General features: G+C 44.3%; 1 protein-coding gene across 1 annotated transcript in view; it reads left to right on the forward strand.

Moving 5' to 3' along the window:
• Positions 1-15,721: 15,721 nt before the first annotated feature.
• GRIP2 (glutamate receptor interacting protein 2) overlaps positions 15,722-25,875 on the forward strand; it is a 285,038-nt gene continuing 274,884 nt past the window's right edge. The window contains exon 1 of the mRNA XM_027793920.2: positions 15,722-15,875. Coding sequence (XP_027649721.2) covers positions 15,821-15,875 — 55 coding nt within the window. The 5' untranslated portion in view covers positions 15,722-15,820. The remainder of the gene's footprint in view (positions 15,876-25,875) is intronic.

The raw sequence follows: 25,875 nt of genomic DNA on the forward strand, positions 1-25,875 counted from the left end.
ACATGGGGGCTATGGAGATGAGACCTGAAACGTCCCTGGAGCCGGAGACAGCCATCTCCTTCAACACTAGGCTGGGTTCAGCCCTGTGACCAGTGCCCTCCGGGCTGCCTCAAGCCATTTACTGGGGATGAAGTGCTGAGGCTGCTGTCCTTGGCCCTCTGCCTATGCAGACCCCTGCTGAGGGAAGTGGGGAGTTAATTAGCCACAGCTTTGCAGGACTGACAGTGTGGACCATAATAACCCAGTACAAACCTACCTATATGTGCTGGAGCCAGTTCTGTAACCTCAGATATAAGCACAGATAGCTCTTGGGGAGCGAGATTCAGTGTTTTACTTGTACTGGTTAGCTCATTGCATCCTTTATCATCCCCATGAAGAAAAAAGCCTGCATGATAGGTTTTAATTCAAAGTGATTCTGAAGATCATAATTATCTGGAGTTGCAAGAGGAAGCTGCCTTTCACTTGTCTTTATTACGGTGGAAAAATATAAGGTGCTCTGATGTTGTTGCTTGGCGATGTGACAGCTCATGGAAGCATCAGATACAGTTCTTTTGATTTTTGCAATGTATTGCTTTTGTGTTTGGGAAGCTGGGTCAGGCCCATGTTTAAATAGTTCGTGGACACAGAATTGCAGAGCTGATATGTATGAAGAGATACTCAGTTGCCAAGTAAGCTACACCTCTGTTCCAGGGAGTGGGAAGTGTGCAATTCAGAAAGAGCCATTTCTGGCCGTAGTGGAGCCATCTTGCTTTTGGAGTTTTAAAAGGAGAAGGGGACATGGTAGAAGACAACAGATACAGAGAAGTGCAGGTCATATTAGAGCCATAAAGTTTACTATTTTAATATGTGATGGAAGAAGAGAAATGAGCATTACTGAAAAAAATAGGACAAAGGAATGAAAATATCTGTGTTATTCTTATTAAGCCTCACTCCAAAAAATCATGCGTTGTTGCCTCTTCAAACCTCACCTAGTGACAACACTAAGAAGAAAAACCAGTCCAGTGTTGGTTCTGACTAATTCCCACTTTTAATTTACAGGCAATGTCTGTGTGAGGGCACATTCCCCGCCACCCACCCACCCCCCCACCCCCCCCGCCCCCCCCGCCCTGAAATGCATTAATTCTCCACATTGCTCATGTTCTACATTACAGCAATAGGACTCGCTTGCTTACCTGTCAGGTTTCCAGTTCTGTAGGTGTTGAGTACCTTCAGGAGCTCAGGAGTATTTTTATCTTGAGATGCTCATAACACTAGGTGTCCCTGAGGAGCTGATACTCAGACTTGGTCCTGTGTAACTGCTGGTGCAAAAACACATGAAGAAATCTTGGTCTCTTGAAAGCCTGGCCGGTAAAGTATGATGGCAGCTGGCTAAGCTTCGTGTCTGAGGCTCTGGGATACAAACCATACGTGACCAGTTTTAGAAATGTAGTATTAGATAGCTGTATAGGTACTTCAGTGCTGCTTTATATTTTCTGACTTAAATGTAAAATGATACAAGGGCTGAGTCTATTCAGGCTACTACTCTGGAAGTCACCTTTTTACCTGTCTGTCACTTCTCCCCTTCAGATGCCTGAAACCAGACCTTTGCTGCAGGATTCCTTGTTTCTTGGCACTGCCTAAGCCCCTGTAAGGCTGTTTGCATTCTGTCCTTACCGCATTCTGTCCTTGCTGTTGCATTCCCCCCACCCTGACCTGCCCATATCTCTTGGCAAACTGCTTGTGACACCATCCTGATTTCAATTCCTAGTAGCACTTTTCTTCTTTACAAGCAAACTGACCCTCTTTTGTAATGTTAGAAGCATGTTCTCCTTTTCCAGATTTAGAAACCTGGAGTTTTTTACTTGCTGTCTCCTTCCTGCACTTTATAATTTTGTGTGCCTGAACCACTTTTCCTTCTGTTCTGGCTGTTGCATAAAATGGCTCAGTACAATCTCAGCAACCTTCTATGTATCAGATGTTACTTGGATAGTTTTAGGGGATATTTAAAGATGGAACAAGGGCCTGGAGGTGTTAGCATCTCTCAAAATGTTCCTTTCTGATTGAGGGTGAGATGCGTAACCAGAGCTGTAAGGAAAAGCCGTGCTACTGTGTGGTTACATGACAGGATGCAGCAAAATGAATTAATCTTAAAAATTGCAAGCTAGCTCATGTTGTTGCTGTGAGTGAGGATCACAGAGCTGGCACTTCTGTGCTTGCAAGAAACAGCAGGTTATTTTGTGGGTAGCAAAAGTCCGGTTAAACATGCCTGAATGGGGAATGAGTCAATCAGTGTCTCTGATGCTGTATATAACTGATGGGCCTGTGCTATGAAATAACCTTTAGCTCATGTTCTCTCTCAGTTAGCATCAGCAGGACCCACAGGCAGTGACAGAAGCTGACCCGGACTGGGGGAGCACCACACTCGCCAGAGCCATGGGGTTTCTCTGTGCGCTGTCATGCTTGCCGAGGTGTGGGATCCGGCACTCAAGCGTGTGCTCAGACAGATGGCTTTCAGAGCGCTTTGTAAATGTTGGTTCAATAGTCTTGTATTTACAGTCTAAGAACTGACAAGCTTTCATACATACTGTTCCTTCAAAAAGGCTCAATGTTGACCCTAACCTGGGGAAGGCTGTTCTGTGCATTTCATTTTTTGTTTTATTTATTTTTTTTTAATCCAGCCCATAGGCATTCATAAAATCCCAGTGAGGGAGGCGTAGCTGGAATGAGAACAGCTCTAAGTTTTGAAGCAAAATCAGCTTAACTTAAAGAAATGAGGTAAAGAAGGGAAGAAATCTGTCTCTGTGTGTACAGTACAGACTCAGTGTGGCTGTGCTATGCTTATTTCTTACTATGAATCTTTGAAAGCTGTATAAACTACCATGTCTGATCTCAGTCTGCTGATAGCCCTGAATTCCTGGGGAATAATTGATTCAGCACTTCCAATTAGTATGCTGCTCATTTTAGCATGAGGCCTAATTGTGTTTATTTCCACAAAGCTGCATCAACACAAAAAGCTTGTTTATTATTTTTGAGGAAGACGAGGGATCACAGTGGATTGTTCCAAGGGGATTTTGTAGGACACAGTGGCATTTCAGCATCTTGTAAGACTGGTGAGAGGTGCTGCACAAATGTAAATTAAATCAGTTGCAAAGCTTTGGTGTGGACTTCTCTTACCACCCCCCTACCAAAACTAGGCTTACAGCAGCCCAAAACCAAATTATATTGATGTTTGGGGGATTTTCTGTTCTGAGACTGATTTTCTTATCACAGGCAAAGGTTTCATCCTACCCTAAGGCTTTGATGTTCTATCTTACTTTCTACATCTTGGCTTTAAGATGAAATAGAACTGTGGGCAAATAACAGCTGGACATTTTGTAAGATAAGCCATAGTGCTAGGGCACTGTGTCCTCACACACTTTCCTAGCCACTCAGCATAAGGCAACATACCTATGTTTCTCTGACAGATGGAGAATTTCCTTCTGGTTTTCTTTTTTTGGGCTCTTCATCTCAAAAGTTATCATATGAAAAAATTTGTGCTATGTCAACAAATACATTTTTTAAAAACAGAGCAAGAACATTTTTTTGCTTTCAATAGTTTGCCATATTCTTGGTTATCTAGAATATTAGTTTGATGAATTTTTGTGTCTGATGTGACACATTTTGTGATGAATTAAATATGTGTGAGGCCACAAATGACTGTGGCACAAGCAAAACTGTTTGCAAACTAATTCTTGTAACATGAGAGATCCAGAAGTATTTCATTCCTTCATAGAAAAGACTGCATCTCTTCCCAAGATAAAGTCCCAGCGTATCTTTTTCTGCTTAGTTCTCTATATTTTCCTAAAGGCATACAAAGCACACCCTTGGGTTATATATTTTATCATTGCATTTTCAGAAGTGTTGGATTGCTGCAGCAAAACAAAAAAACCCACAAAAGCCCTTTGCTAAAAAGTCTAGATGGATGCTATAGATAATTTTTTTTTTCATGAAGACTAAAATTTAAAATCGTTTGAGTGTGTAATTAGCAGGTGTGCAGGTTAGGAGAAAAGTTGTAATTCTTTGATTAAATGTTTGAGGGATTTTGCATGATCCTAGGCAGAAAGTAAAAAACAGAAGTGGTGCATAATAATAGGGTTTAACCTTTCCCTGGCACACATGTGGCTCTCTTTGCCTCTTGGGTCACAAGCTGCAATGCCAGACTGCTTTTGTGCTAGCTTATATTTGCTTGCAAACCATGAAATGGGCACAGAGGACAAATCTGATGGTGACAATGCTAAGTTGAAATGAGATCTAAAGTAGCCTTGTCCTGTTCTATGGAAACCTGTATTTTATGTACAGTTTTATAATGCTCTTGAAATCATCTTGTATCCCCTCTTCTCTCTTTGTATGTGTTATGAGAGAGAGGGAGTGTTGTTATGTGCTACTTGTGTAGAAATTGTAATTCCTCTCCAATACAGCTAGAAAGTAGGGATATCTTAAGAGCATTCAACAACTTAGATCAGAAATAGGCTAAATGTCATTCTACAACAGATTCTGTAGGAGGGACATAGTTATTTCAGCTGCAATTAGCTTAGAAAACAGTTATTGATAGCCATGATTTTTTTAGTATGCATCTTAGCAAGCCTTGATGCCTTAAAATGGACATAATAACCTTTCCTTCTTTGGGGACCATGTGTGCATGCTCTGAAGTCTGACATGTATAAGAAAAGATACAGTACCAGTTCAAAAGACGGGTAGGTTTCTTACTATTTTTCTGAACTGAGAGATATAAATACATACATTTTCTAAACTGGAGATACAAGAAGCAAGTAACTTCCAAAGAAAACTGGCTTATAAATTACACTGCGGGGTGGCTGTGGATACTTTCATCCTCTGAACAGGAAGCCTCAGGTGATGGGCTACATTGTGTCGTCAATATATTGTTGTCTGTGGTTTCTGTGCAGCTGGCATAAAAGACAAACACGCCCTTTAAGGAATTGCTCTGCTCCTTGAGATTTACCCATTCATCTGTCCATCCTTCTCTCGCCATCTGTTTCTTGCACTGTGGACATGTGAAGTTGCTCCATCCCTGCAGCAAAATGCAGCCTGGATGGTTCACAATCAGGCTTTCACATGAAACAGAGTTTTCCTGTCTTTGCAAGCATAGATGAACTTGCCTCTCCTTCAAGGTGTAGCCCTATAAAGAAGCTGAACTTTGCATTCCAGCTGCACATCTGCAAGCTCCTTCAAGATACTAGACTTGTATTTCTTTGTTTCTATGTCTGGGATGCCAGGCTGGAGGAAGAGCCTTGTTTTTTGTCTGCAGAGAATGCAGGACAGAGGTAAGGCAAGAGGGGAATGTGACAGTGAAGGGGAAGACTATCATCTAGGGGATGCTCATGAGAAGGAGTTGAATTCAATGATCCTTTTTCTACTCAAAAATATTGCTGAAGCTGCAGGATATATCCCAAAACTTTTGACTTTTTATTTAAAAAATCAAACAAAACCCTACAATAGTTTTCCAATTACAAAGCATATTTTTAACCTGAAATCTTTTCCTCTTCTGAAGTACTAATTCATATCTCCAAGAGGATGTTGTTAATGAATGCATGTCTGCTTTGCTTACAGCTCTGTCTTTAATCTGAACGTGGCCTAGCAGATACAGCTTTTACAGTGGTAAAGTTGTATCTATTAAAAGGCATCTACCAGAGCATAACAATTGGCAGTTTTGAAACTCATGTACCTACTTCATGCTCTGCTTTTCTTCTTTTAAAGAAAACACTGACATATTGATTGTGTCAGGTAGACAGACGCATGATTGTTGTAGCCACAACTTTCCAAAGAGGCTACTTTCTAGCTTTGAGTTTAAACCCTGTTATTTATGTTCATTTAGTGTCAGGGTGATGATGCGGGCTGTATTTATGTCACCCTCACTGCTTGTGAAATGCTTCTGTGTATATATCCCACTATTTGAGCTGAATTATTTTCAACCAGCAGGTTCATGGCAGCAAATTCAGGTTTCCTGACATGGTGGCAGGAATCTGGGTCCTGTAGCACATTGCTACACTACTTTGGAAGAGGGGGGATAATTTACATTTACTTGTGCTAGCACAATATTGTTGAATTGCTGTTGGTGAGTTTAAACATATATTGAATGGTATCATTACAGTGTGAACTGAGCGGGATTTCAGTTCAGTACAAAGCAGCATGGGTTTTTTTCCTTACAACCACAGAAAACTAGCCTGAGGTTTCTCATTTGTCTTCTGAGGCTAGAAACACCAAAGCATGTGTCTGTTTTAAGAATAAGTGTATATATATTAAAAAGTCTTTGTTCTGCTGGTTATCAATGATCCTTGAATGGTACTTCGAGATGCAGACATGAAGACATCCCTTCTGTATATTTTCTGTTTATGCAGGGTCTAGTTCTTGACACTGAGCAGGTGATGGGCTGGCATAATAGAGCAAATTATGGCTCTGTGTGATTTCCTGATGCATTGGAATGATTAAATCTGTATAATTGGGCAGGACATATCTCTGGCATATGATCATTTTTACCTTGATGCACCGGAGAGATTTTAATCGGCATAATTGGGTATGGAGTTTCTCTACCATATGGGCATTGGTTACCTAGCAGTCATCTGCCATATGCCTGGATAGATGGCCAAGTGGCAGCTGTGATTCATTTATTAAGCGAACAAAACTATCCTGTACATATATTCCTTTTTTGATATTCTGGTAGTGCTGCTGTTTAGATGTTTTAGAACCAAGGGACTTTTTTCCCTCATATAGCTCAAAGCCTTGATCTGTTCTCGTTTGGATTCCTTTTTGTTTTTAGCAGTCAGATTTATCTGCAATCAAATGTTCTTTCACTATCCATCATCTCATCAATTGCCCCCAAAACATGAAGTGAAGGAGATAAGTTCTCTTTCTGGACAAAGTAGTTGAGCACTGTGCGGGTTTGAGTTGATGCTCGAAAGGCTGTATAGCAAAATCTTTCCCAGGAAGAGAGCAGCATCTAAGGAAGAAAGGGATAGCTGTGGATGGCTCACTCCCAGCTTCCCTCTGCAGCAATGTCGCGGAGCTGTCACTCGTGCTAGTAATGGGATCGCAACGCGGTAGATGGCACTATGAGACTGTTATTAAAGCCACGTAGTTCATCTCTCAGCGGTACCGTGAGCACTTAGCAGAGGTTACCTTACATAAATTAGCATTTCTCCTTGCAGTTCCCTGTCATCTCTCCAGCATTTGAGGATTAAACTGGTTTCTTCTCCCCATTCCTCCAGTCCCGTACATGTAAAGTTAGGTGAGAAATAAGACAAGTGAAGAACCCAGCTAGAAGAGCTGACCCTGGATTTCAGGGTGCCAGTTCAAATTCTGCATGGTTACTGGGACTGGAGTTTTGGCTTCTGCTTTGGCCAGCTCTCTGAAATAAAAGTTGGACAAGTGCTTGTATGTTAAGTAGCGTGAGCAGCTGCCACCCTTTCAAACTCACAGCTGACTGGCTTTGCTAGGGATAAGACTGAAGATTAAGTGTGGTATTCTCCAACAGAGCTGTTAGCTTTGGAGGGACATGAAAATACACACCCTAAGGAAATTCACATTTCTCTTGCTTGAGTGATCCCTGTCTGGCTGTTGAACAGGACTCCAGGGCAGGCCTCCTGATACAAAGGTTACTAAAAATAGAAGCCCAGAAGGCACCAAAGTGTTGCTATATGTATCACAAAAGAAAGCTTAGAGTTATTATAGATGTTATTTTAGAAATAATTGAGAAAAGAAATATTGAGTCTCTGTACATAGAGAGATTGGAAGTGTGTGTGTGGCACTGCTGTCATTAGTCAAATATAGACAAGTGGAATGAGAACTAGAATAATACTTCAAAATGAATAACTACATCAGGCAGAAGTCCAATGATTGCTTTATTAAAGCCTTGATGAGTGCCAAGCAACTCCTCAGCTATACCAAGGAGCTGTACAAAATGTAAATTCAAGTATTTTATGAAACACTGGAGGAGGAAGCCTACGTCACATGGAAGTGAAGGGGGCTTTACATTTTTTAACTCTTGCCCACAGTACTTGTTTCCTTGCCAGCTAGTTTGGGAGAGATCAGAACACTGAAATGCTGATTACTGTCTTTTTCCATCCCCTTGAATGTACATGTGAAAATACAGAGTGTTTCCATTAAGACCAACAGTCAATATCAATGATTTGCAACTGTCTTGCCTCCTTCTCTGATCTGAAATAGACTGTAGTCATTAATGTGTTACTGACAGCTGGAGCTGGGTCACAGTAAGAAGGACGAAGAAGCAAGACAGTCATAGTAATGGCTTTTAGCATATGTTGACAGAGCTGTAGTGTTGCTTTCTGCACTCTGCTCATTTCTCAAACTGCTTCTGTTCACCAACCAGAAAAAAGAAAAACATTGAATTTTATCTAGTGACAATATTGAAAGCAAATGCTGATGTTCCTTTACTGAGAGATGGATGGATAGTGTTTCTCTGCTTACTATCAAGGGCAATAGTTGCAACTGTTTTTTGGTGGAACAGATGAGTGCTTAATGCCAGCTCTGGTTTAAGGAAAGCTCGGGAGCCTGAGACTGTGGCATGAATAAGAGTGGGTCCAAGCCTGTCTCCATGTCCTGAGCCACCTCTCACTGATGCGCAAATGCTAAACAAGTCTGAGGTGAGTTTCATAGCTCCTAGTTCATGGGGTCTGGATGGAGCAGGATCAGCAGGACCATACAAGTCCCAGTCAAACCTGCCAGCTGTTGTCCTGAGTCTGATTGTCCTGAGCACCTGGGTTGGTTGGTCTTGTCCTCTGTTCCCTTCCAGTGTAGTTGTAAATGGAGTTCTGGGCATGGCAGATACTGCTGTCACATTAATAGATGGCACAGAAGTACTTCTGCTACATATTTTTTCCATAGTTGTTAAAAGACACTAAGCTATTACTGGGAGAAATGACAAACAGCAGGTGAGCAACCTTTTTTACTTGCACAGCTGGTAACCAAGAAAGATGCCATTTGGCGGTATAGGGACAGCTTAAAGATCCTTCCCCATATTGAAAAATTTGTCAATCAGGAAATCAAAGCAAAATGTAGAGCATGTCCTAATTGGAAACTTTCGTAGGCTGAGATCTGTCTAATACCTGGGGTTCTTGGTGGTGCAGAACCAACTGTCCTGAACCTGATAACTCTTTCTCTTAACCGATTTGTAAAACTTCCCTGAGGCACCTCTGCAATGAGGAGCAGAGATGAAACCGTATGTAGCCAGAGGCAAATCTTGCTGCTACTTGAATGCCTGGAATGAAAACCTTTATATACAGAGGGATGGTATGGGGATCTTTACTGTGGGTAAACAGTCATAAGCGCTGTTCTTGCTTGACAGGGTTATGTGACTCATGAAGGTAAACACTTAGATATGTTGCAAACGGGTGATGTTTTATTAGTGATTCTGTGTGTGTGTGTCTAAGGGGAAAGATGGTGTGTACAAGGGAGAAATTAACAAGCAAAAAAGGGAAGGAGGGCATTGTGAAAGCAATTTTGAAAGGAAAAGAAAATATTTCCAGCAATAGCATCTTTAATCACAAGTTAGAAAAGTGGCTTTTGCATTGCTGTGACTAAGTTCAGGCTTGGTTTTTAAATTCTATACTTCTAAGTAAGTCCATATCATGCAGTAACTTCACAGTAACCCCGATAAAGCTGTCCACTGGCTGTCCTGAGGAGGCCTTCACACAGGATGGGACTAAATGGCGTTGTGTCTTATGTTGTACAGTTGTAAGCAAATACTAACAGTAGTAAACAACTGTATCAGCTGCTGGTGCTTCAGGCTCTGCTGACTGCTTGCATTGGGAGGGTACACAGAATAACATGTAATATACACAGTCACCTCGGTGTATTGAATTTCTGACATGTGCCTCAATAGCCTGGGAATCAATAGGCAGCAGCTGCAGTGGACCTCTGGGCACTGCACAACCTTCACAACCCTAAACCCTGCTATTAGCAGGGCAGGAGGTATGGACCTCTAAGTCTTCCTTAAACACTGATGTTTTTGGGCAAGCAGTGAGAAAGATGCAAAGCTTCTCTGGATTTTTTTTTGCTAGGCTGTGTAGTCCTCCCAGCACCATCTTGCTTGTTGCTAGGTCACTGATGTGTAAACGTGGAGAATGTCTGTAGTGGAGCACTGGCAGTAAGTGACGAGATCATGTTTGGGAACACAAGGTGGACATCCAGTCCAGTGTTGTTGGCAGAAAAGATATTTGACGTTTGTGACTTGCTCTAAACAGCATCTAGAAGTTAAGAACCCTCAAAGGAAGGAAAGCCAAAGCTCTGGGACTAGCATCAGCCCAGCAGTCAGGTCAGCAAAGACAGACCTCGTGCCCAGGAGAAGAGACCTGATGACAGTGCTGTTGCAGGAGGAGGAAAGCGAAGTGGAGATACCTCATATCAGTGGGTTTGCTGGCTGGCAGACAGCCTCACTGCTTCAGTGCTCAGAGCTTGTTGCACACTTAGTTTTCAGGGCTCTTGCAGAACAGAGATGACTTTGGAAGGAGGTGAGGAAGGAAAGAAGGTGGAGAAGGAGGATCTTAGCCTCTTCATGCTTATGCTGTAATTTCCAAGGAAGGAGGTGAGGAACCAGCTTTGGAGCAACTCCAAGTGTTTGGGACAGAAACAAGGAGCACCTGAGCTCCCTTCCAGCATGAACAGAGCACAGCAGTGACCATATCCTCACAGTGCCTGTAAATGGGGTATGTACTTGTGTCAGTGAAATCCAAGGACATTCTCTCTGTCTGTCTAAAAGCTATTCAGCCTTTCAGAGAGATGAGTATCACTCAGAAGAGGGAGAATGACAGATTGCTTTCATTTTTCAAAACCTAGTTGGACATGAGTATTTCTGCAGAAGTACGTAGTATGAATGTACGCCCTGAAGTTTCTAACAGGAAGCAGGCAACAACAACAACAAAAAAGCAGGTGAACTGTTTGCACTGCCAGTGTTTAAGGCAAAACAGAACCAAGTTAGGTTAGTAAGTAAACTTGCTATGAATCAACCTCTGGTGGTGGTAGGAAAATGAAGATAATCCATTTTAAAACTGCCTTTAATCTTCTTCCGTGACAGGATTATTTTTAAATTCCATGATCTCAATGCTGTTCACTGCTGTCTGTGGGTTATGGGACACACAACTGCATACAAGTGAGAGTGTAGCAGTCTTCAGTGAAATAAACCCGTTCTGGCGCTGCGTTGTGACAGAGATTTATGCCTTGTACCCCCAGTCGCAGTGCACATGCCTGGGATGTGAAAGTAGAGACTGGCTCTTTGTTAGAGCAGCTGTGTGCTATTTACATGTCATGGTGGGATGGAAATACATTGCCCATAGTCCCCTGTCCCCCCCACATACAGTTGTAAGGATACAGGGTGCACTGCTTCAACACTCAGCAGAGTAGCCCAGCCTTGGTAGAGAAAGAAATTTTTTTTTCCTTTTTTTTACTTAAGTCCAGGAGGGGGAGAGAGAAAGGAAAAGGTTATTCAAGATACCTAAATAGATTTCCTTTGTGCAGGACTACATAGGTCAAAGTAATTTCTAGCTTGATCTTAACTATTGAATGCTGCCAGGCAGTAGCAGTAGGTCAATATGGGAGGAAAAAGCCCACAGCCCTCTCTGTTTCCCTGGACGGTTTCATGATGCCTCCAGATCACTGTTGAAACAGTGTGGCCTCGGGGGGGTGTCACCTCAACTACTGGTACATTTTCACTCCCAGTCAAGCTGCTGGGAATGGTGGGATGCAGAACACCACTCCTAAGGGACTCCCAAGTGCCAGATCACCACTGACTCAGAAATCGCAAAAGGGGAACTCTCAAGTCACTTGGTTTGGGGCTGAAAGTGAAGGTTGTCTCATTTCACTAACTTTCCTCATTGCAGGGAGTCAGCTTATTCTCATTGTGGGATGAGGAAGTGAGTGACCTCCAAGGTGAGGGAACACATGACAGAAGAATTTGCTGGAGATGTCTGGAGTCTTGTAGATAAAGGATAAAATGGAAGCTAAAAGGCCTAGACATTCTCCCTTAACCCTTGCAGTTTAATAATGGGATTTGTACTTGGGAGCCTCCTCTCACCACACATGCAGTATCACTGTCTGCTTACTACCCTGTGCATACAGTGTTCAGAAAAGTGTGAGATCTATCTGACTTGAAAAGCCTGGTTTGCATGCTCGGTCAGGCCTGAACCTTTGCTCAGTAGCCATCTCCTGAGACTGGAAAACATGGTGTTTTCATCTTTAATTTTTACAGCTTTAGCGGTACTTAGAAGAACAGTGGATGTAACTCCCTCCTCTCATACGCCAAAGAAAGCTGCTGGGAGGGAGGTGCAGAACTTGAAGTTACCTAGGATTATAGATACTATGTTCTTTACAAACCCATTAAGAGCAAACCTGCAACTCCAGACCTACTGTCATTCCTCCAGTCATTTTGTTCTGAACTGTGCTGCTTGTTTAGGCTGCAGGCACTGCAGGGCAGATACCTTACTTTTTGCCCAACATACAAGCAGCTGGGATTTCAGCCATGTTTTACTCCGTGTGCAAGGACCACCAGCTGGTGAAACAGTCCATGCACAGGGCATAGTTCAGTCCTCAGTTGATCAAAACAGGTCATCCTGTCCCAGGGTGTGTGGCTAAAGAGGAATCTTTGCCTCATAAATTTGGTTTGATAACCATTTCTGCAGGACGGTGCAGCTGAGTGGGAGAACAGTAGCACCTTCTAAAGTTGTGGCGGTATCCATGTCACAGTGGTGCCCGAAGTCCGACAGCTGTCATATAGACAGATTAGACACTGCTCAGGCTTATGGATATTCACTTCTAAGGTTTCCTGTGGACCTTCTGCTGCTTGAAATATCCCTCCATGACTTCCCTCTGAAGATGTACCATAGCATCTGTCTTGCATTGATTCTGCTTATGAATTCACTACCAGTATTTTTAGCAATGTTTTGTTTTCTCTAAGTTTCCCATGTGAGTACTGAAGTCAGGCTAATGTCCAGCGCTTGAGAAAATCTCACCACACTAACTTTGGCTCTTTCTATAATAATGTATATGTCAAATCATCAATTGTTAAAAGCCCTGAGCTACATTTTCAGCTAGTAACATGCCTCCTATTTTCATGTTTCTGTGGCACCAATGTCCTTCAAAAGTACTACCATTGTAGCCATGGTGCTCTAAAGAGATTTAAGGGAAAAAGTCTTTTATGAGATCAGCCAGTGTAAATGGCAAAAACAGATGAGCCTTTAGATATAAAAAATGTCAACTTGATCTTACTTTTAAAAAAAGCCCCTTCCTATGTTGTGTTTTCCTCAGACTCTCATTACCTTTCCTGAAAGCAATGCTAGATCAATAATGATCACTTTTCTGGGAATCGTTTTCTAATGCCAAGAATCTGAATATCATCAAGCAATTATAAATTACAGCTGAGGAAACTAAGGCATAGAAAGGACAGGTGATTTGCCTGTGTGGGTGATTGAGTCAGTCATAACTCAACAGCGCTTGTCTTTGTGTGCTGGGTTTTAACTACTGAACATCATCTCCTTCCACCAGGATATATGCTGGCTTCAGATTAATCCTTCCCTAAAAAGCTTCTGAGTTTTTCTGTCAGCTCAAAATATTTGGTCCAGATCACAAACATCCTATAAGTTAGTGTGATATGCCCTGATCCAATCCAACTATGGAGTTATGATTTGTTGCAAGTCCCAAAGGTACCAGGTACACCTGTAATGAAATTACAGGGGGCTGTTTCCCCCGAGGATCAAACTGCAGAAATGTGCTATATTTAGTGCAAAGAAAGGAGCTTATTAAGAAGTTATAGCTGGGTGGGCAGTCAATCCCTACTTAGTTTTCTACTCTGATGGTGAATGTGGACAAGAAATTATTTTTGTTTCTGTGAAGTTTTCTGTGCTGCTAGTGGGAGATGGGCAGGGCAGAGCTACAGCAGTACTCCTGACTTCTCAGGAAATCTCCTGTAGAAGTGATGGCTCCAGCTGGAGCAATAAGCCTTCAGGTGCCATCACTCCAATCACTGTCGTTGGAACTAATGGGTAACTCCCTGGCTCCAACGTGCAAGGGAGTCAGCCCTACAGCACGGCTACTCTCTGCTGTGAAGGGAACCGGGCAGTTCTCAGGCATTGCATGCTGCTGTCTACCCTCTGCAGTGTTGCAAACTTACGCTTAAAAGAAGAGGGCTGTTCTCATGTGTTTGCAGTTATCCCAGCTTAAGTCACTGGGAGAACACACTACTTACTGTTAGTAACTTTGAAACAGATCCTCTACAGCCCAGCTTCCATGTGGCTCTTCAAGAACCTGGGAGAGTGAAATAATAATAAAAAAAAAAAATTAGCTAATTTAAGCATAGGTCTTTAACTCAAATACCTCAGTTAGGATCCTCATCCCTTTCGACTCCCCCAAAGTGCTGGACTTTCATAGGTTCCTGCTTTCAGCCCCTTTCTGCAGAAACAGGTTTTCTCCCTCAGTGCGCACAGAGCTGCAGGAGGTTGTTGCAAGCTGCCTCTCTGTGAAGTGCCTTTGGGTTGAGTCACTTCAGCTTCCACCAGGCAGCGGAGAGGTTTCCAGACTCCTGCTGCCCAGCTTGGCATATGCCATGTCACACTTGGCTGCCCTGTAAACCTGGCTGCCAGTGCCTGAAATGGCAAATGCTTCTCGGATGTGAGCTGCAGGCAGAGCATGGAGGGAGAGTCTGCTGCCCCTGAGCAGCCTGCTCGGCTGTCCTGCAACAGCTGCTCAGGGAGGGACTGGAAAAGCTGGTCTGAAATGTAAGTTGAAGTCTTACGTATGGATGTGTACGGATGAACGTATTCCTTTGGTACTGTAGCTGTCCAGTCCAGACCGGGTGGTATCAGATGCTAGCCTTCTGAAATTGAATTAACTTGTGCTATTCCAGGGTGAGCTTGGTCCATAATATTTTAGACGACAGCAGACATTGCACAGAACATTATCACTCTCACAAAGGGTGGTAGAGATGCAGAGTGAGACCTATGAGCCAGCTAATAAAAGGCCTAATGAAGAACAAAAAAAAGCTGCTAGTCATTGCAGAGATATGTTGCCCCCAGGAAATTAAAAACATGATTACCCTAGCACATGCAATAAACATCTCCTTTGTGTCCACGTAAAAGCACTGAAGCGTCTGGAATATTAAGAAACGGCAAAGATGCTTTTTAAGACCCCCCCACCCCTTCAGCTGCTGACAAGTGGGGGTGAAAAAGATGAAATACATCAGCCCGACTATTGTGCAACTTTATTTACCGGAGAACCCTGAGAATAAATGCATGCATCAGTGAGCACACCTGTGTCAGGGCTGCCAGGCAGCTGCCGCTCGTTAGCTGCCGCTCATTACAGGGGAGAGGCGCCAGGTCGGGCGGTACGGCCGATGGACGGCGTGCCCGCCCTGCCTTCCCCGTGCGGCCGTTTGCTCAGCGTCAGCCGGTGATCGGGGACCCGCAGGAAGGCTGGTGCGGGTCCGCGCCCGGTGCGCGGCGGCAGGCGGGGGCGCGTACCGCCCGAGCGGACCCCCCCGGCGGAAAACGTACAACATCTACACAGGCGGGCTCCTCGCTGGCCGCCCCCCGCCCCCCGTGCTGGCTCGCCCTCGCCACCCGCGGCTGGCGGGGGGGCCCGGCGCTGCGCCCCGCGGGGCCGTGCGCAGGCGGGGGCGGGCAGCGCCGCTCCCCCCGCCCGGCCCCGCCGCCGCCGCATGCACCGCCCGGCGATAAAGCGGCGGGGAGCCCGGCCGCGCTCGGCAGCGCCGCTCCCGCCGGCCCCCCCGGGCCCCTAGAGCCGAGCCGCTGCCCCGGGGGGCGGCAGCGCTGCCCCTGCCGCGATGCCGGGCTGGAGGAAGAGCCTCGCCCTGTGCCTGCAGCGGATGCAAGAGGACGGTGAGCGCGGCCGGGGGAGAGGAGGCTGGGGATGCTCGGGTTTGCCCTCCGCCTCGCTTTTTCCTTATTTTTTAATTTCTTTTTGTGGGAGGGGGGCAATCCTCTGCTGGCGTGGGGCCCTGTGAATGAAGGGGGTGGAGGGGAGATGTTCTTCGTGCCGGTAAACTTTGCTGCAGCAAATCTGTCCTTCCATCCCCGCGCTGCCTTGGGCTCAGGTCCCCCCGTCCCCCTCTTCTTGAAGTGGTAGGGACAAGCCTGAGTGCGAGGTGGCTGAGCGGTCCTTTCTGGATATCTAGAGGGGCTTGCAGCATCTGAGCTCTAACTTTCTAAAGCTACTGGTGCTGCTATTTTCAGCCGGTAATTTTTCTCAGTGCCCAGCTCCAACTGGGGATTAAAGGGTTTGCGGATTGTACGGAGGACGTGTCGCGGTAATTTGATTCCTATTGTTCTTCTTGCTGTTGCTCCCAGTGACTGTGAATTATTTTGTTTACATGTTCAAGAGTGTGATGTTAAATAAATGCTGGACCTGCAGCTCATAAAAGCCGAGAGAAAGCACCCACAAGGTGGCACAGCATAAGGGAGGCTCAAATCCTGCACTCTGGCTCTTGGATTTATAGATGAACAGGGATGCGAGTGGTGGGGAAAGTTTATGTCTCCGAAATGAAGTGCAGCTCTAATGAGCCCTAGTAAGGCTCAGGTGGAGGAGCTGATCTGGGATGGGCAGAGGTAAGCAGGAACGTGTCATGCCAGTTTCAGCTGCTTTGCTGCAAGCAGTTAACGACTGGGTTTTCTCATGCATCCTTTCCCCTGACTCCCTCTCTAGATCGTGCACTGCTAAGCAGACGTACTAGGTATCTGAAGTGGCACTGTTGCATCATTTGATGCAAGTAATACAAAAATCGAGGAATTCTCATGTCCTGATGGTTAATAAGTATGGAGAGAAACTGTGCTGTTGGATGCCCTGTAAGGTGTCAGGACAGAGCCATTGAGCTGTTGAGTCTTTGTAATGTTGCTTCCTTGCTCCCACTGCTTTGGGAGAACACAATTTCTGATGCCGGACCCCTCTGGGACCATGGCTTCCACTCAGAGACTCCATCCACCTGGGACAGAGCTGTTAAAAATCTTGTCCTGTAGAAGAGTAAATCGATCCCCTGTTTGCCACCCTGAGACCTGTTGGTGTGAATTTGACCCTGTTATGGTGCAGTGCTTTGTAATGCTGCTCTGCTGCAGCTGATGGGGATGCTCTTGCACCACTGGACCAGGGATGGCTTCAGGGGCCTTATAAAACATCTACAGCAGCAAGCTCTTGATGTACAGCTGTACTGGGTTAGTGTGTTTGCCAGGTTACTTTCCCTGTGACTTCATATGTACGTACTAGCTCTTGTCTCTGGGGTCTGTGTAATGCCTTTTCTCATTGTCCCTTCCTCTGATTTCAGTCCCAGCACTGCGGTAAGTCTGTGACTGGTGTGCATCCCTTCAAGTATGTTGGGCATTTTCCCTATTGACGTTGCATTTATTTCCACAGATGCCTCAAGAGTAGTTGGTCTTTGGAAGTTACCATTTAGTTAATCACGGAATGGTTTATCTGGAGGAATAAATCTTGCAGGCTCAAGTTGATGTATTGTGTAGAGGAGGAGGTGTATGCTAAAGAACGTGCTGAGTTTGTAAGGAACTCTTCCCCCCGCCCCCCCTTTCCCTGAGGTGACCAGTTTGATGGTTGTATTACAGCATCTAACTCTGCAGGGGTAGCAGAGGAGGTACTTGGTAAGGTTTTTGTAGCACTGCAGTGTTAACAGTTATGGTGTGGGGTTTAGCTGGATGCTCAAGAAGGCTTCACATCATGTCATGTGTAGTGCTGCCAGGAAATCTCAGCAGGGTTCTGTTCAGATTTTGATTTTGTAAGCCAACCTCCAAACAGTCTATGAAGAAATACTGACTTCTGGGTTTCCTTACTCAAAACAAGTTATGTCTGCCTTGTTGGCATCTCCGTGGCTGTGCAGATTTGGTAGGTTTTGTTTCAGATATCTAAGCTGGGGAGCTTCTCCCCAAGGCATGCATGCTGTAGCCCATCAGAGTGTTAACTTCCTCTGAGGACCGCAGTCCTCAAGTTCCTGAAGGAAATGTCGGGGCTTTCAGCAGAAGCACTGTTGTGATTAGAAGAGTGGTATATTTTGGTTACTGAATATTAATGTGATGAGCATCTCTTGCAATTTGCTGCCATTCAGTGCTGGGTTGGAAGCTTCGTTAATCAGAGTTGGTATTCAAAAGGTCAGCCACGGTAAGTCACATAGGGAAATACAAGGTATACATGAACTGTGCTGAAGTATGATTGCCATTTCAAAACATCACCCATAATGAGTTCCCTTATGCATGTTTTGCCTTAAAATTTCTATTCCTTGAGGAATGGGGGTGACCCCTGACCAGAGTGTTGAAGTTCTTCATGCTGTAATGTATTGTTATTCCCAACCACAAGAGGGTTGTACATGGGATGCGTTACTCCTTGCTCTGTTTCATGTAGAAAAAAAATATTTTGTGTTTATGGGTTTGGAGATTGCTGGTGGAAAATGTGTTCCCTCCAGCCTGTACTGATAACAGCCCTGCTGCTCCTAAGTCAGGGGGTTGATTTGCTTCTCTCTGTGTGGCTGTGGAGTTGTCTCACACCTGGGATCGGAGGTTAGAGCATGCAGCCTGGCAGTTCCGTCCATTGCTGTATGTACAGAGCTGTGCAGCCAGATCTTGTGCTGATTTACCTTCCTGACAGCTAGTCCTCTCTCAGGGCAGCAGCGAGAGCTAGCTGTTCATGCCAGACCCTTTGCCATCCTGATTTCCTCCCCCTCCTTGTGCTGCTGTTCTTTATGTGAGGTCTGCGGGATCTGCACTGTGTTCTTGCTGCTTCCAGTAGCACAAGAAGCAAAGGCTAATTTCTGCTTTGGGAGCATGAATGTATGTGGGCAGGTGGGAAACTCTCTAGGGATTTTGGCACATCTGAGTGGTTGTGGAAACTGGATGCCTAGGAAGGGTAAACTATCTGCAGACTGAGCAGTGTGGAGATGGTTTAATCCCAACTGATGAAAATAAGTGTTATCTAGATGCGTATGACTTGTATAACATGGGTCACAGTAGTGGGCAGACACTCTTTGCTAAACTGGAGACCTCTTTCTGCTTCTGTTGGGAGGGAATACAGAGTCTGAGTAAATTTAGGTTGTTGATGTAATTCCCCTTCTTCCTCCGCATGGTTTTCCTTCAGTAAAACCAGAAAACTTGACTCTCACCTTAAAACTCCAGTATGATGCCTTATTGAAAAAAAACAAAACCCCAAACAAGAAACCACAAAATCCAAGCCTGTAGACTGTTGTAATGGGATTAGAAGATATGAAGTGAGTTATCCACCCGTTGCATGAATTGTGGGGCATCAGGGAAGGGTCAACACAGACCTGCTCGGAAAAGTGACAATATTGCAGGATTGCGATGCTGCTGTTTGCTTCCTTCCCTTGTGTAGTGCTCCATCGGGTTACCTTGGAAACAGTTGTAGGAGCACACGGGTATTTTGCTGCTGTGCAGCCATGGGCAGCGGTGTCCTGCGGTGCGTGGGGAAAGGGAAGCCCCTCCTGGTGCATGTTGATGTGCAGGATGAGGGCAACAACGTAAAAACCCGCTGCAAGATCTCCCTTTCTGCCTGCCTTATCTTGCTGCAGGTGTAATTTGGCAGGACCGGGACCCAGGGGAAAACTTAGCAGGGGGGTGGTTTTGCATGGTTTTGGCAGAGCTATTTAAATTTTTATAATGGGAAGGTAAAAATATCACAGCAGTCTGTCTTGAGGGGCTTTATAACAGCTGGGCTATAAACATCAGCTTTTTATTCTGTCCTCAGAACAGCATATTGGGATGTTTTGCTCCGTACCTGTGAAACTATAATTATGACTGGAAATGGGATTCTCCTTGATGTATGTGACTAAGTAAAGAAGAAACATTCCAATAAGATGGATATTTGCTAGTTATGCATGACTAGCTGAAAATTAGATCTTTCATTGAGTTCCATGTTATTTGTGATACGCACATGTGACGTGTGGAATAACTAAAATTGAGTAACTGTTAAAAATGATGTGAATTGTCTTCTGTTTTCTTACTCATCAACATTTTGATCTTGCAAGCTGTGTGGTGTGCATAACTTGAAATCAGTTGAACTATTCCGCTGCTTAAGATTGTTTGCTCTTGTGCTTGCCACATCAGAAATAATTCAGTTATTCAGAATTCAGGTTTTTGTATTTATCACGCTGTCTTAGGACCATCTTTCAGTGCCAGGTTGAGTGTGTTCAGTTTTAATACGTTGCCTTACAGCGTCCTTTTGTCCAAACCTACAATGATGTGATCTATTTTACTGGTACTTAATTTTCAGTGAAGAAAATCAGCTGGGTGGCTGTTGCTTAAATAGTGTGCAATTGAACTGCTCTGCAGCTGAAGAGCTGTTATGTCTATCTGCTGAGTGCTGTGTATTAATATATTCCTGCATGCGATACTCTTACAGTGCATCCAAGCTTTGTCAGAGACGAGGACTTGCACGCACAGCGTTCGGGAATTTATGGGCTGCTGTTTGTTGGTAATACTCATTATACAGGCCACTGCTTTTAAACAAAGTGTAAAAATAGAGGTTCTGACCCTCCAGTGAAGTGTGGTGGGGAATTAGGATCGCTTGAAGGCTGTGGTGGTAATGCTTAAGGGATAATGTTCATTCATCAAACTGATGGGACAGCCAGAGCAAATCCTGCTAGGCTTTGATGGGGTCTTTTTTTGTTCATTAATATGTTGATGTGGATTTGGCACCCATCGAGTGAGGGAGTAATAGCTGCACCCAGCGCTCTGCTTGCCTGCTCCCCTCCTCGCTGGCTGTCACACTGCACTGAGTTTGGGCTGCTGCTTTTGATCCTGTACTTCAACAATCATCAAATTTAGCTCTGATTGAGAAGTCGTGTGCAACTTGGGGATGAGGCCACAAAGGTTTTACAGAATGACTCTAAAGCCTCGTTGGAATTCAGTTAAAGACAGATTCATCGTTTCTCTGCTTTTGAAGTGGTCTGCCAGATTTTACAACCCAAGTGTCATTCTGTATTCACAGAACTTGGCTGTACGAAAGTGGATGGACACTGTGCAGTTCTGCTCTCTCTCGCTTAAGCTGTTATATTCTGTAGGGCTCCTTGCAAAGGAGTCTTAGCAATATTGAGTGATGCTGCTCAATGCTGAGCAAATGCATCACCTGCAGTGGTTTGGCATGCTCTCCCTTTAGAGGTGCCAAGGTTGGAAAGTGTGGAGGGAACCTTTCAGAAAGCTGAAGACCTTGATGGAAACTATGAATTGTGGTAGCCAGGAGAATTTCATGGTGAGAGGAACTGCTAGATCCATCTGGATTCAGGCCATGCCTGTTGTTTTCCAGTCCTGTTGGTGTTGCTGCGGGCTCATGCCAAGCATATTGGAAAAGCATGTGGGCAATTCCCAGGAAATGGGCATGGTCTTTGAAACTGCTCCAGTCTTGACCTGTGATTGCAGCTGCTGACTCGGGGGTCTTCTGATGCCCTGGGCTGCACGGAGATGAAGATTGCTGAGGTTAAACTGGGGTGTGTGGCAAGTTTGAGGTAGATGATTTGCTCCACCTTTTTTTTGTTGTTGTTGTTTACTGTTTGTCTCTTCTAAGTAGATGCCAAGTGCAGGGCAGCTGCTTAGTTATAGCCACAGCCAGATCCTTGCTGAGCCAAAGTCAGGTTGTCTCTATAGACCTTCCTATGGGTGTCCTGTTTTAGAATAAAAATGACTATTTTGTTAATTATTTGACTTTATTACAGTGCAATAAAACTACTTACTTTGAAACAGAATTGAATTTATAGAGGTATAAATATAGTAGAATAATTATCAGGTTATAGTTCTATTGAAAGTATCCCTTTGAAGATGAGCCCTAAGACAGTGAATTGGGCATTTTTGGAGCTCTGCATCACATAATTGGAGCCATTTCTTAAAAAGTGAGTCCTAACACTGAAGTTCAGAGCAGTGATCTGTGCCTGAAAGGCTTGTGTAATGTCTAGAGCAAGTAAAAAACTTGCTGTGTTTTTTCCCCACAGTGATCTCTCTTCCCAGAGAGGCTGCACATCTGTTCCAGTGGATGCTGGAGATGATCCCGCGTGTATGGGAACTGCTCCTGCACGCACATCTTGGGCCAAATGCAGTTAGACCATGTAAACATCTGTTGGTGTTCCTGAAATAAGTACAGCTACTGTGGATTGACACTGGTGTAACTGGGGTTGGAGTCTAGGCAGTATTTGATCTGGAAAAATAAGTAAACAAGTCCCATTCTGATGGCCTCTATAAATGGCAGCTTCTCTTCTGCAGTGATTGGCCTGGGATAAAACACCTAGTCTTGGAAGGGTCTGCATTTTGTCCACTTATACTTGATCTTCTCATGGACTCCTTCCATTGAGAAGGAAAGTAATTCCACTGTCAATTTAAAATTCGGGTAGGATTGTTTTTTTCAGCCCTCTTGTTTTGTCAAGAGAATGAATTGGCTTCCCCCGCCCCCATTACCCCTGCTTTGTCTTTGGAAGATGAAGGAATTCACATAAGATAAACAAATTTTACAATTATGGTGATTTCCCTGTTACTGACTTTACCCCTCATTAATGTTAGATGAACTTGGCATCTAGTAATTACTGGCTGTTGTTTTTTGAGCCAGAACTGTTTTCTATCTCGCTGGTTCCATTGATAGCATTGAGAGAGCTACTTTCCACTGGGAAATTAGTTTGATCAAACCTACTTTCTTTTGACAGCTTCAGGTATTTTGCATCAATATCAGTCTGGATTTAAGGAGAAGGGGGCTCCCCTGTACTGTTTGAGATCAAGGAAGTGCTATGTATTAAGATGTGGTTAGATCCATCTGTGTATTTAAGTAGGGGTGTCAGTGACCCTGGCAGCTAAACTGCTGTGTCTTGATGAATAAAGACCCCTTGCTGAGGCTGCAAGGTAAATACAGTTCTATGCTTTTCAAGTTGTCTATGAAGTAACACGCTTTTTTACTTAACAAATTTATTTCTACTGTGAACAACGTATTACAGAGCTTTTGTTTTAGCAGTTGTGTTAACCTTGGTTGCTGCTTTGTTGCCAGAGTCGGAGGCTATTCTGAGTATTTATTTGGGCTATAGGTGTCACTTTTTCCTGTACATGTGATTCTATTAGTCATCTTGGTGACACTTCATTCATCTGTGCAGAGAGGAAAAAAGGTCCTGGCTCACATATGCGTATTGCCTTGTACAACCCAAGAGGGAATCTGCTACTAGAGGCAAGGATTACATCAGGTTTGAGAGATCTCACTTGGGTCCTATGGGATGGTGCTGAGATTGGCCTGTGGATTTTTTTTCTTCTGTCTTCCATTTTTTTTTTTTTTTTAAAAAGGTAAAATCTTTTCCTCTCTGTTTTTGGAGCAAAGTTTAGGTGGTCCTACAGTGTCTGGGCACAAAGGGCCTGTGTCTTACCTTTGGTCCCAGTTTGACAGGAGCAGTCCCCACAGAAGTAGCATGTAGACTTGGGGCAGGAGGCTTTGTCTTTGTTTGCATCCCCTTGCAGCAGAGGCTTCAAAGGTTTAGGAACAAATGAGATGCAAAGAAATGAGGAGAAAAATAAGAGAATAAGGCAAACTATCTGGCAGTGTGACAGTTTTACAGAAATAGTGATTGTAAGTTGTTCTTTTCTTACTTAGTACCAACGTGCTTTCCTGATGCAGGTTCAGTCTGTTCTGTGTGTGTCCTGGGAAATGATGTTTCCAGGAGCGGGAGCTCCCTTACTAGAACTACCTTGCCCAGATCTATTGCTTTTGACTATTGGAATTTGGGAAGTTCCCAGGGGCTGTCAGAGTGGGATGAATTTAGCAGAGCTGGGAGGATGACTTAGTAAATAATTGTAGCAGCTTAGTATCACGTAGTCTCAAGGCTATGTGTTAATCCTGAACAGAGGGCACTATTGGGAAGGAGTATTTTGTTTCTACGTTAAATATTCTTTTGCTTACTTTCATCTTGGAACAGGAGGTAGTCATTCTCATTGTTGTACATGCAGTCATGTCCATAAAAAAACCCCCTCCCTTTGTGATGGGAGGGCCGGTAGATCTGTGTGAGGAAGGGAGTAGTGCTGCAGTGCTGCCTCTCAGTTTTCTTCCACCTTGGGAACATCATCTCTTCACCCTTCTTCTGTCTCTGGTTTTCCTCTTCAAGCTGGGGAGTTATGTGGTCTCTTTGGCTGGCAGTCTTCAGTGACTTAGAAAAAACCCTCACGCCCTCATGCCGCAAGGTCTTGTTCCTGCAGGATGCATCCCTCTAGGTCCCAGGAGGAGAGAGAGCTACTCTGTGCTTGGTGAGGGGCATGGCTGCTCAGAGCTGGTATGTAGTTGACCCGCACACCTTATATGAGGGATTTGGATATAATCAACAGCTCCTTGCCTCTTCTGTACCTCAGTATCCAGAGATGATGTGATTTTGTGGATACTGTCAATGCTCTCATTTGCTTCCTTATTTCTGTCAATGGCTAAGGCCCTTTAAACTGCATGAGTTTTTTCCTTAAATAAGAAAGTCTTTCTAGACCAATAAGAGGGAGTGGGGAGCAAAGGAACAAATCTTAAGACCTTATGCTTGGTTCCAGGAAAAGTGAGCAAATGACCAGTAGCAGAGGTGTTAGCAGCACTAGAGGAGATGGGAGATGAGGATTAATTTAACTCTGCGCTGCAGAGATCAATACAAGTTGATGGAGAGTGAATGAGTACGAAAGAAATAACTTAGTGTTCCTGCCTTTTTTATTTTTTTAAAAAACATTTGAAAACAGTTTTTGAATGACTTGCTTAAATTGGCCTTTAACACACGAGCCACAAGCTGTGGAGGTTCCTTCTTGATGGGCTGGAAGGTAGCTGCATATAATGCATTTGGGCTCTGTCCCCACATGGGGCTGGAGGCTGGTGTTCTGTCTCCAATTTTCAAATGAAAGCAGAGTTCAGGCATGCTGCGAATCCTGTGGCATGCACTTAAAGAGGTGCTGGGAGCATGCTTCAATTTACTGGCCATATTTTGCTACTCCATGTTTCATGGGCTTTGCGTCCTCTTTTATATCCCTTCCTTGTGTAGTAGCACCTGGTAGCGTCTGTGTTCTGCAACACATGAGGTTGTAGTCCAGTGGTAACTACAGCAATTCCAGTGTGGCTGGCACTTATTAATTAGTCAATTAGTACTGGGGATTGAGCCACAGGCCTGTGCCTAGCTCTATTCCTAACTGAGTGTGGGGCTTTGAGCAAAATCAAGCTATCCTTTAGTTTCTCACAGTGGTGGGGGATTCTATCTGTCTGTTGAAATTAATGGGACTGAGGAGTTCTGTAAACCTCTGCATGCCCCAGCCTTCAGGTCTGCAGAGCATGGGTAATGACTACACTTCAAAAGGTTTTTGATGCTCAGATCAAAACATGTTAAGCAGAGACAGACAGACATGAAGCCACACTCAATAACTGCACTTTCATTACATCTTCATACTCAGAATTATGCCAACTGTGGCAAATATCTGGGAAAAATGACCAAAATGTGTTAGAAAATGTCTTCCTGGCACAGGGTTGCAAGTGCATTGCAGCACACAGCTGACAAAGTTCTGTTTCAGTGGCTAAAAATTTCCCTTTACAGTAATGATCTGTGTTGTGAGTTTACCAGCTATCTAATCTCGTTTCCATCCATTACATCCAGTGATAATCCTCTAGGAAAGTAGGTGCTGTTAGCAGTGTTTCTGTCAGCCTGGGTCTGGCCGCACATCTAGGCAACCTGCCTTTGAGGAATTTCAAAATTTGCCCTAGTCAGTCATGCTGCTTCCTCAGCCTCTGGAGACTGCATTTCAAATATAACACAAAGCTGAGCTGTCTGTCTTGCTTATTTAATTGTATTTATTCTTTTTCTTCCACCCACCACCTGCCAAGGGTGTTTGGCCGTGTAAAGGGATGGCT

This window comes from Falco peregrinus, chromosome 5 (genome assembly GCF_023634155.1).
Source record: "Falco peregrinus isolate bFalPer1 chromosome 5, bFalPer1.pri, whole genome shotgun sequence".
Taxonomy (NCBI): Eukaryota; Metazoa; Chordata; class Aves; order Falconiformes; family Falconidae; genus Falco; species Falco peregrinus.